The sequence below is a fragment of the Sturnira hondurensis genome, unplaced genomic scaffold, assembly GCF_014824575.4.
Source record: "Sturnira hondurensis isolate 20B ecotype Veracruz unplaced genomic scaffold, ASM1482457v3 Scaffold0022215, whole genome shotgun sequence".
Taxonomy (NCBI): Eukaryota; Metazoa; Chordata; class Mammalia; order Chiroptera; family Phyllostomidae; genus Sturnira; species Sturnira hondurensis.
This window is the reverse complement of record NW_028094846.1, coordinates 3,279,315-3,291,541: the sequence shown is the minus strand read 5'-3', so window position 1 is coordinate 3,291,541 and position 12,227 is coordinate 3,279,315. Positions and strand designations below refer to the sequence as shown.

Here is a 12,227-nt window from a genome sequence, read left to right as displayed (position 1 = left end):
AGACAAGGGAGCGGGGCAGTGACTTCCGTGCAACATCCAGCAGTAGGCGGGGTTCTGTTGCCGGAGTAACTGGGCTTCGGTGTAGGTGCTAGTGTCTTCCCCTCCGCGCGAGACCTCTTTCCCTCTACTGAGCTCCTGAGACTATGGTGAGTGCCAGACGGCTCCGGGGTCCTGGTGTCGCAGCGTCCCCAGTCCTGGGCCTGGGGCTAATGGGCCCGGGGCGTGCCAGGGCCTTGCACCTTCGTCCCATTGTCTCTTTAGTGCTGCTGAGCCCCTAGGGTAATGTAACGGAAACTTTTGGGTTGTATGACACTGAGTGTAACAGCCGGAGGTGAAACATCATTCCAAACAAACTTTTTAAATGTTTGCATTTTCATCGTTGCATTTTTCCAGCTCGGCTTCACCTTAGCGTGCTTCATTTAAGAGTATGTAGTGGCGGGTGCGTGACTCTTTCAGGCCAGCTGCGGGTCTCCCTGGATTTTGGTCTTTGCTCCCCCCGGTGGCGGAGCCCTGTCCCGCACCCCGTCTGAGGGCCACCTAGTAGGAGCCGGTTGATTCCTTCTGGGTCCTTACTTTTTTGAACAGAAATGCCCCATCTAGGTAACTTGGAAAGCTTCTGGAAAATTCACTTGCTTGAGCTATGGCCCCAGAAATTCTGAGTTAATTGGAATAGGGCTGGGGATTTGCATTTTTAAAGGCTTGCAGGTGACTCCAATTCACTCACCTGTTTGAGAACAAGCTTCTACTTAATTCACATAATTAGCAACATTTTAAACATTTGTGAATAACGGACCGGAAGATAGATAGTTAACTGTCGTCGGGTGGGTATAGCTGTGAATTTAGCAACAGAGCCCCACTCAGCACCCCCTCTTTCTTGGTTTTTGTTACCCAGCCTGCCTTGCCCCCAGATCCCCGTTCAAGCCTCCACTTAGCAAACCCTGCCCCTCCTCCTCCCTCCATTCTAAGCAGATGACAGAGTCTAAGAGTCAGTTTCTTCAACCTCCTGCCTCCACCTACACATTGATCTGCAGTTTTATCCTCCATTGAGTGTTGTGTTTCTAGTTTGGAGAAAGAGGTGCTGAAGGGTGACACACCCATTATTTCCTCAGGTCTCATTCTTTGCCCTTCATGCCAATACTTTTTGCTTTTCTCTTTTTGTGTGTGATTTTAGCCTTTTTCTCTCTCCACTTCCCTCTTCTCGCTGTTAAAATCATACACATCTTAAGAAAATGAAATAAAACAAAAAACCATCCTCCGTCTTGTTTCTCCACAGTTCTTCCATCTACCTGTAAGTAAATCGCTAGAAAGCATAGTGTCTTCACTAGCTTCAACCTCTGCCTCTTCACTTTCATCCTCGATGTTCTGTTGTCTGACTTCTTCTCTAATGGCTTCAGGGAAGGTCCTTTTGCTGAAGTTTCTAATGGCCTTTTAAAATACTGCTAAATCCAGTAATTCTCAGAATTTAATGTTATATTCTGTAACAGCTGAAACTCAAGGGCATCCGTTGCGCCTCCCCTGGCTTTGCCTATGCTATCCTCTGAGACTGGTTCCTTAATTAATTTCACTTTCTAGTCTGTACATTTTCCTTGGGTGATTTCAAGTACACAGAGTTCTCCTAGTGCCTAAGCTTTCGGCCCTCAATTTCAGTTTTCCTCCGAGACCTGCCACCTAGTTTCCTGGGCATCTGCCTCTACCTGGTTACCACAAAGGCCCCTCAAACCCAATAGGATCCAAACAGAACTTGCTGTCTTTCTACCTGCTTTCTCTTATTCCCCCCACATTAGTGAACGACACCACTATATTATAAAATAAACCAGCAACCGGAGTTATCCTGCATTTGTGTCTCTCCGGCCTCCAATATCCAGTTGGTTAGTAAATCCTGTTTCCTTTAAGATCTCCTTTCTTGCCTGGACTATTGCAATAGTGTCTTTAACAGTCTGGTCCGACAGTTCCCCAAACCACTATTTTCTCTACTATGAGAAGGAATTTTCTAGAACTGAAATCTGTTGCTCTTACTCACCTCTGTAAAACTCTAGGCTCCCCATTTCCTTTTGTATAAAATGCAGAGTCTCCGGAACCCGCATTCAGGGCCTGCAGGACCTAGCACTTACCTGCCGGCCTCCTCTCATGCTCCTCCCTTCCCTAGACCTTCCTCTTAGCGCCTCACTTTTGAGCTAGTACTTGTCTTTCTTGAAGGTACCAAGTCACTTCAAGCTGGCGATGAGTTTGTTCCCTGTCCTTGGCCGGTGTGATTCCTGCACCCAGAACACCCTCCCCTCTTCTTTGCCTGCCAGACTCTTGATGTTCCCAGACCCTGTTGAGGTGTCTCTTCTCTTGTGATGCCTTTCTTATCTGCTTGAAGAAAAGTGATACTTCATTCTTTTTTGTTACCACCTTACATTCTACACATCTCTGTTACTGTACTTATTACCATGTGCACTTGAACTTATTTTGTGTGTGGATTTGCCACCCTCGCTACACTGTGAACTGCTAGAGGGATGGGTCCTCGTTTTGTTCACTGCCACTGCTTGGGCCACAGCAGGCACTCAGGTACTTGCTGAATGAATAAAAATAGAAAGAATGTCCGTGCTCTGAGAGGGTGCAGAGTGCCTGGGGGATAGTGGAGGATGGCCCTCCCTTTTCGGAGTCAGAAAAGCCATCCCAAAGCGAGTGGAATCTGGTTGTAATTGCTACAAGTCAGTGACCTGTGCGATGGCATAGGGAGGTGGGAAGTGACATTTGCAGAGTATTGTCTTTGTGTGTATGTGCCTGCCAAACGTTTTGTCATTCAGACCTCCCAACATCCCAAAGAGCAACGAACTTCCCCGCTACCCTCTGCCTCGGCTGGAGTTGTGTGTGTAGCTCCTTCAGATTGGGTGGTCAGCGAAGGCCCCTCCGAGGAAGTGACTTCGGCTTGAGGTCTGCGTGGTGGGGTGCAAGGGCCTGGGGGAGGCTCCAGGCAGCACTAACAGCACGAGCAAAGGCCCGAGGCAGCACGTTTCAGGAACTGGCGTACGAGTGAGTGTGGAAATGAATGGACATCGGGTCCCGGCAGCGGTGGGAGGCCGTGCAGAGGAGAGCCTGAGGTGGGACCAGAGAGGCGGCCCAGGCCAGACCGTGCGGTGCCCTGCAGCGGTCTTGCTCAGCCTGCAGATGGGAAGCCGTCGCTCCTTTGTGCGGTCAGTTTGTGGTGTGCGGGCAGCATTCAAAAAAAGGAGCCAGAACAAACACAGCATCCGCTGCATGTAGTGAAGCAACGTTGACGAAACTTTTATTTTAGCCTGTGTCTGCCTGCCTGGTTCTGATGTAAAACAGATTTCGTGCTGTGAGTCATGATACGCGAAGTTCAAGCTCCAGTCCGCTTTGAATAACGGGTCCTTTAAAAGGCAAAGTGGTTGCATCCTCACGCATATTTCTCATTCCTCCTTTGACCTAGTGGCAACTTGGTGTGTGTGGCAGGGAAGGCACTGAGATCCACGAAAACCGGGAGTTGACTAGAGGAGAATCTTCAAGCATCTGTCTGCATCCAGATCTCTCTTCCACGTCAGGTGTGGTCGGTCCTTTATGAGCAAGAGCGGGCCTTTAGGAGAAAAGAGAGATGGCGTCCTTCCCTGTGGTCAGTGTGGCCACGGCGTGTGCGCACGCTGGACCAAAGGCCGGCAGTCCCTCTGCAGGCAGCTGAGTGCGAGGTTCTTTTGCCCTGCCTGCATGGCTTCTTGACCGTACATTTAAATTAGCTGTTGGCTTCCACCTGCCTCTGGCTCGTTATAGTTGGAGCCTTCAGCACCAGAGTTGGGTTCCGCCTGCAAATTTTAGAACCTCCTTTACCTTAAATTTGGTTCCTCCCCCATACATACATGGCGTTTAAGAGAAAGAATATGCTAGAGTTGTCAGTTTATTTACCTCTATGTGTAAAGAGAATAGAGAAGATAATTCTAAGTCTCTTGTGACTGATAAAGTGAAACGGACGTTACCCATCCTCTAAATAGAGGATTGACTGAATACCATTGGCCAAGACTAGTTGCTAGTCTGAGGTCTGTGACGATGATCACCTGTTCCACAAGAATTAGACTACACAGATGTCTCCAAGTCATCTTAAAAGAGCCTTCAAAAAGAGTTTCATGATTGCGAAATAGAGACCAGGATTTTGTCCCATCAAATGTTTTCAGGTTCTAGCTTTATAATGTTTCTTCTAAACAGGTTTACTGTTTTTTGGGGGGGAGGGGTGTAAATACTTCTTACCCATCCAGAAGTCCCTTTGTTACTTGACCTGATAACTTGCAGGTCCAAAGCCCCAGGCAGGATATCATTTGCTGTAACTGAAATGAGAAAGCAGAAACTTAAACAATATTTTTACATATGTTCTGTGATATTCTTTAGCAGGGACCGGTCGTATCTGCAAACCTAAACAGCAACTGGTTAATACAATGCCCCAGTTTTCTTCATGTTGTCTTTGTCTTTTGGCTCTTTGTCTTTTTCTGCCTTTTTATCCCCCACCCTTTTTTACTTTTTTTTTGTTACCCAGCCTTTGAGATATAATTTGCATATAATGTTGTGCAGTTTTAAGATTTGACACACGTCTGTATCACAAAATGATCGCCACTGCAGCATTGGCTCAGCCCCCCGTCATGCCCCCAACTACCATGTGTATGTGGGTGCGTGTGTGTGTGAACACTGAAGATCTGTGCTCTTAGAAGGTTGCCTGGGGCGGAGGGGCTGCTGTGAAAAGGGTGAAGGCGGTTAGAAGGTACAAACTTCCAGTTACGAAATAAATAAGTCCTGGGGATGTGCTGGGCAGCAGGTGCTGTAGTTAATAACACTGTGTTGCATATTTAAAAGATCTGAACAGTTGTCTTTACAAGAAAAGCTTTTTTTTTAACTCTGTGTGTGATGGATGTTGACTAGACTTACTCTGGGGATTACTTGGCAATATATACAAATACCGGATCACAATGCTGTAGATCCCGAAACGAATATAATGTTATATGTCAATCATTATCTCCAAAGACACTCCGAAAACAAACACAAGAAATCATCTTAGTGGGATCCAAACTTTTGGGGGGGGAAACCCACTATAAATTTGTGATGAAATGCTCCTAAGAACACTTTTGCTATCTTTGTACTCTTAAAACGGTGTAAATGATAAATCCTGCCCACTAGGGGCAGGAGTGCAGGACCAGGGTGGACCTGGTTGGAGACGCTCAAGCCAGTGGCAGAGATGCAATGTTCATAATGGGACGAATGGCAGGCAACCCAAGTGCCTGTCAGTAGGGAGATGGCTCAGGAAGCCCTGATGCGGCCGTGCCGGCACTAATAGTACACGGCACGTGCAGAGGCTGCTGTGCACCTTGACGTACTGACCTAGACAGATGAGGCTTTTCAACCAATGTGGCTTCAGGATACTTGTGGTTCACCATTCATGTAAAAAATCATTGCCCAGAGCAACTGATGCTAAGGAGCTTTTCCGCCACGGTTTCTAGGCGTTTTCGGTTTTAGGAAGATGTGATTTCAGTCTTTAATCCATTTGGAGTTATTTTGGGGGAAGTGGGGTAAGGTTGAGGTTTCGTTTCATCACCTCCCTTCCTCAATCACCAATTACTCATTCATTCAAACAAGTATTTAGTGTCTTCCGTCTGCCTAGTTCTGGTTGGTTACACACTGATTGATAAATTAGCACACAGTAGCTCCTACCCCGTAGAACTTATTGAGAGAAACAGATATTAGGAAAGAATTACAAGTGTAATTTGGGTTACAAAAGAGAAATTACAAGGTGAGGTAGAAATGTGTGACAGAATTGAGTGATCTGACCTTGCCTGGGGTGGCCAGGGAAACCTGCTGGGTGCTAACTTTTTAATTCTTTTTTCTCTCTTACTTGGGAAAACGTGCGATACATGTAAACAGATAAGTGAACTTGGCCACCTCCTGTGTTGCCAAGTACCATGAGGAAGGTCGAACTAAGCCCTGGGATCACGGCGGCCTCCAGGAGCAGGTGGTCTTATGTGGGACAGTCAGAGAAGGTCCGTGTGAGGAGGTGACATTATTTGTTGAAGAGGCGACTTGAGAGCTGAGCTCGCAGACAGCAGCCAGCCGGGTAGAGGTCCAGGAGGGGAGCCTCACAGCAGGGGCCGCAGCGAGGGCCCAGGCTTGGCAGGGGATGGGGCGGTGGGGTGGGGGCAGCCTGAGTGGCGGCCTGGGGAAGGCGGTGAGGGGGCGTGGGGCACAGGAGGAGAGCAGGTCTGAGAGGCTTATGGAACTTGGAAAGGCTTTCGGATTTCATTCCAAACGCAGCGGGAGAGTGCATCTCACATGGTTTTCCTATTCCATCGAGGCATTTTATTTTCCTTGCATCCGCCTTATTTAAACCCCAGCCACAGTAGACGGTCTCCCGGTGCCTATTTTCCTTCTGCCTGTCACATTGATGGTCTTACAAACTTCAGAAGATATTTTCCCGTTCTCTTACCTTTGAAGATCAGCGACTCCCAATTTCTTCCTTAAATTGCCTTTCCACAATTCAGTGGCCCCTCCCGGGTCCTTTGGTTTCCATATATCTTCTCTAAGGTCTGGCAAGTGGGGCTGCACCCACAGGTAGTGGCGCATCATAGTTTCCACACGGGTCGCGTGTGTTCAGCGTGATTTCACCTAAGACCTTTGTGGACGGTGCGGTAGCCGGAGACTGGAGCATCCTGTTGTCCAGAAGTCTCTCCAGTGCTTCCTATGGGCCTTGTGTTCACTTCCCGGCAGAAACTGTCCAAACTGCTTCACTTTCAAAAGGTGTTGACATCTAAAGACTTCCTGTTAATTAGATGTGAGAAATTGTAGCTGTTGAAATGCACCGCTCAGTCCGAGTTTATCTTGACACCAGGCACTTCGTCCAATTACGTTGATGGCGTTTTCTGTCCTGGTTCATCATACGTGCTGTGCGTTTCTCATATCACTTTATTTTTTAAAATGTGTTTCCACATGCGTGCATAAAGGCTGTAGATTTTTTTGATATATGTAAATTTGAATTCCATCCTGTTTTCCCTAGTTCTTATACAAGCTAAATATATATAATATATATGTGCCATATACATTTTATGTAGCATATACATTGATTATACTATAAAATAGGTATATTCTATGTAAAACACACATGGCATGCATGCATTCACATCTACATCAAATATTTAACTTATTCTGTTATAGAAATGTAGTCATTTTTGGAGACTTGAGAATATAGAAGTAAAAAGATAATTAGATTTATTCAAAATATCACTGAGTATATATAATCACCAGTAATATTTTTGTATAATATCCCAGTCACACATGCCTACATACCTACATGTATTTATATATACACACATGCATGTATATATCTTTCTATCGTATACATTACTTACATATCTGTTTTTTCCACTTAATGTGTCTTACACATTGTTCCAGATAAGTTTTAAAAACTATATTCTTTCATTTGCTCTCATTTAACCATTTCGTTTATTAATTTTGTCTTTAACACTGTAGGTAACCTTTTTGCAGATACATTGTCACACAGATTCATAATTATTTCCTAGGATAAGTTAGAAATGGAGTAATTGGGTGGCAGGCCCTGTGCGTTTTGGAGGCTTTTTGACACGCGTTGCCTGCACACCCCCGGGCAGCCCTCCCGCCCGCCCCCCGCCAGCAGTGTGCGAGGTGCCTCGTCCCGAAGCTCTCCCCCGGAGTTTCTATACATTTCATACAGACCTCCAGCAGTGGTTTGGACTCTTCATAGAAATGTTACCTTCCTTGCCCAGGGCGTTGAGAGAGAACGAGGGTAGGTTACTGTGTGTTCTGTAGACGAGATGCTCTGTTAAGACCCATGTGTGATCATTTTACATCTTTTATAAATTGTATAAACTCCAGAATTGATTGCCTGTGCATCCTGAAGAAGGCCGAAGTAACCGGTCTCTCTGCCCTCTCTGCCGTCTCTCCTGTCTCTCCTGTCTCTGCCGTCTCTCCCGTCCCTCCCGTCCCTCCCGTCCCTCCCGTCCCTCCCGTCCCTCCTGTCCCTCCCGTCCCTCCCGTCCCTCCCGTCCCTCCCGTCCCTCCCGTCCCTCCCGTCTCCTCCGTCTCCTCCGTCTCCTCCGTCTCCTCCATCTCCTCCATCCCTCCCTGCTGTCTACCTGTTGGAGGGCTCGGAGGCGGCAGCCTGCTGTGCACCAAGCAAGGGCCTGGCTTGGGCCTGGCAATCTGAGCTTCCCAGTCCTCACTGTGGTCTCAGCCTCTGCGTGTATTTACTGGGTGACAGGTAGTCTTTGGGGACAATTGTTTTCTCATTCCTAAAGCCAGAATAATCATTTCTGTTCAGAATACTGGAAAGCATTGTCGGGAGGGTCATCTGAGACGATCAATGTACGTGAAAGAAGCTTGTGAACCGCACTGTGCTCCACGCACGAAGTGCAGGACATCCACGTTCCCCAGAGTGCTGACAGTCGGGGGAGTGGGAGGACGTTAAAATCTGAGACAAGTTTTAGAAATAAGTATTGGGGGTTAGTGGTGTGACTGTCCGGCTTTGTGGGTGTTTGAAGTTTGCTTTTATCTACTAAACCCCTCCCCTCTCCATTGCTGTTATAGTTCGTTTTCCTGGTGGGAAAAGGCAGGGGAGGAGGGGCAGTGGCAGGTAGTTCCTGAGACCTAAGCGCGTCTAGTAATGTATTTAGCAAGTATTAGACCTGAGATCAGTGCATTTCTACTCTGCTTAAGTGGATTAAGCTGGGAGTCTGGAAATTGTATTATTTGGTGATTTGATTGTAAAAGTACAATGAGCCCATTTGGCCTTACCTGGCTCTTGCTACACGGGCTCGGAGACATGGGTCTGGGAAGAAGGAAAACCCCTTCATCCAGTGGCAAGCACAGGTCTACCACTTTCATGAAATTATCTTGCTCTTCAAGTTTCTGGAATCTACCTATACGTGCCCAGATCTCTGAAAGATGGATATTTGTACATCTTGGGTATCTGAGTAGTTTTCATAATCAAAACATTTTACATTTTATATCCAAAGGAAGAGTGGATCCTGTAGTAGTGACATCGCTCCCCCCAGCATTTCCATTTAAAATCCAGTAACAGCCTCGAGTTTTTCACCTGTCGGGACGCACAGAGGTCAAGGGGCACAGCGCGGGAACGCGGTCAGAGCCAACATGGAAAGGCCGAGCCCTCTCACCGAAGCGGGCAGGGCCTTTCGCGCTCACCCCTCCGTGCTGCCGTTCTGCGGTCCTGCCGACCTGCGTGCTCCGTCTCTGGGACACCAGCAGGAGCAAGGCGGGGTCTGTCTCGTGAGGAGCTCACGATTTGGGGGCCCAGAGGAAGGGGAAGAGGGGAGAAACGCAGTATACTTTGTACTCCCTTAGGGAGATTCAGCGTCCGTATTCCTAGAATGAATGTGACGATAGGACCAGCTCCGTTGTCGTCGTAGCAACAGTCGTGTGATTAAGCGAGAGAAAGGGCTCGGCCTGATGCTTCACCTCCGACGCACTGATGCAGTAGCTGCTCCTGTGGCTCCTGCGGCTGCTGTTCCCGGCGGGCGGGCACTGAACCGGACCTGCCCGTGCACAGGCGGAGGAGACTGATGCCCTTGAGGCGGCGGTCATCAGGAACAACCGCGTGGGTTAACATGAGCTTTTTGTGTCATTTTTCATTCACGAGTTTCAGGTTTTCTTTAACTTGTAAAAAATATGTATATATGCAAAATCAAACTTATGCCTGCTAATGTTGACATGGATTCCTTAAATTTTCTGGAAGACGTTTGAGAACAGGTTGGGAAACTGTGTCCCGTGGCTCACTGTACAGCGTTGCACGTTGTACAACAAGTAGGTGCTTAACAAATGCTTTTTCCCCATTCCAGTTTCAGGATCCTCTCCCAGGCTCTTTCACTCTCCTTCCTTCCTCTACTTCCTTTTATTTCTCTAGGAAAGAAAGCTATCTGAAGTGAAGAGAGAGAGATGGAGGGAAGGAAACATTTCCAGTGCCAAGACAGAGAGGGACAGACATCCAAAATCCAGGAGGGAAAAGAGAGACATACCCAAGGCCAAGTGAGAGAAAGAACTAGGGACATCTCTGCTCCTGCCTCTCCCCCCCCCCCCCCGCCCCCGCGCTGTCCCCACGTCCCCTCTGCCCCTTCCCCAGGTCCCTGCTTAGTCTCTGGGGAAGGCGGTGCTGGTGGAGAACGGGTCTGTGTGCGTTCAAAGACACTGCGTTGGGAGTTCACCGCCCACCTGCTGTCTGGCTTTCCCTCGGCCCCTCAGCAGGTAGCAGAGGACGGGGGTTCCTGGAGCCCAGGGCTGGTTTCTCCTGGTCCTTTGCGTCCCCAGGCCTGGCCCACGGAGGCCCTCAGGGACAGATTGCTCAAAAGACCATCCAGATTGATGCAGAGGGCTGTCGAGAAGAGACTGTTCCTCTGTGTTGCAGCTAAATCCTTGCGTGTACAAATAGTACATCTGTGACCTTAAAGACAGGTTAGGTCAAAGCAGATCTGAGTTTGGAGAGTTGGCAAGAGTGAGTTAGTGAGATTAATCCAAGGGATAAAAAAAGTCTCTTACACACGCCAGTTAAACCATTTAGGTCATGAAGAACATATTTCTAAAACCGTTTTTTCAAAATAATCGTATTGTCCTTTCTTTGCACAGGATCAGAGAGAAACGAAATTGTTGGCTGGCAACCGCAGAGGGTTGGGTTAAAAACCAAAGGAAGCTGCCTTATAAATAAGGATGGGGACCTGCTGTTCTTGATAGCTAATGTTTGCCGTTTACTGGGTACCTGCTCTGCATTAAGTTCTTTCCATAGAAGGAGACGGCCTTGGAGTGAACATGCAAAACACCCGAACTTGTGCTGGGAGTACGTGACGGAGCCTGGGTTTGAACCTGTGTAGCCTGGCCCAGGCTCCTTTCAATCTACTGCACCTGGGGGCAAGGTGTTTGGTTTTTTTTTAGGAGTCAGTTTCTTCTGCACTTTTTGTGGTTATAGAGAGAAGTGAAGACTTTGCTTCCTTTTTGAAAATGGAGTTTCTAAAGCGTATGAGTAATACACATTCTATTCAGAAACCATAATTTATATTTTGATACTCAATTAGGAGTTCTGCAAAATTATTGTGATTTAATACGTAATTACGGGTCTGAATCCCGGATGTTTGTACCACAGCCGAGGCCCGGATGTGATGGGATTCTCGTTGAACACTAGGTGGCACCCCTGCACCACGGGACACGTTTCTTTCTGGAGAGAGGTCCTTTGTGGATTTGAGTAGTTGCTTGTTTCTTTCAGTCGCATTGATGGGGCACATAAGGACCTTTTACTGACAAAGCACAGTGTGCACAGTACCACAGATTATCTCTCATAAAGCCAAAGGCACAACTTTCCCTTCACAAATTAGAGAATGGAAGCCTAAATGATTAAAAAACCCTCCTTTGGGATTAAACTTAAAAATGTTTTCTTAGAATCTTTTACTCACCCCCAAATACCCTTTATTTTAAGAAAACCCCAAACAGTAAACTACTAAACTAAACTAACCCACGAATCACACGGCAAAAGTATTCCAAAAGGCAGGAAAGGCCACCCTCCTCTGGAGGCCCCCCGGACGCTGTCTGGTGCTCAGCACCGCCCCCCGCCCCCCCCACCCGCCCCACCATGCTGGCAGAAGCGCAATGAGAGCCCCTGGAGACTGCACCACCGGCCGAGGCTCCGAGACGCTCGGGCACCTTCCCTCTCTCGTTGGCTTTGTACAGCGTTGTCATGCAGGTTCTAGCCATTTTGTGTGGGCAGGGGAAAAAGAGGAGTGCCCCAGACTGGGTAGGAAGGAGTAAACCTTTCTGTTCACAGGTGACATGGGCCTAAATGTAGAAAATTCTAAGAAATCTAAAAAAAAACCTTATAATGTGTTCAGCAAGATTGCGAGATATAAGATGAATATGGAAAGATCAGTTATATTTCTATACACGACAGTGAACAATCTGAAAAGGAAGTTAACGAATCAGTTCCATTCACAGCAACGTGAAAAGAACCAATGCCTTGGAATGTTTTCAGCAGAAGTGCAAGACTCACACGGAAAAGTATGGAGACTGCAGGGTAGGATTTAGGAGCTCGGCACACAGCGGCACTTCGTGTTCGTGAGTCGGCAGAGTCAGTCTTGTGGAGGCGGCAATTCTGTCTCAAGCGGCAAATCGGTTTAGTGCAGCCCCTATGAAAATCCCAGGAGGCATTTTTGCAGAAAGTGAGAAGC

At 47.6% G+C, this 12,227-nt stretch overlaps 1 protein-coding gene across 1 annotated transcript in view; it reads left to right on the top strand.

Annotated features, from left to right (window-relative positions):
• The first annotated feature begins 20 nt into the window (after nucleotides 1-20).
• Nucleotides 21-12,227, top strand: part of NME7 (NME/NM23 family member 7) — a 92,385-nt gene continuing 80,178 nt past the window's right edge. Inside the window, exon 1 of the mRNA XM_037034945.1 lies at nucleotides 21-146. Coding sequence (XP_036890840.1) covers nucleotides 144-146 — 3 coding nt within the window. The 5' untranslated portion in view covers nucleotides 21-143. The remainder of the gene's footprint in view (nucleotides 147-12,227) is intronic.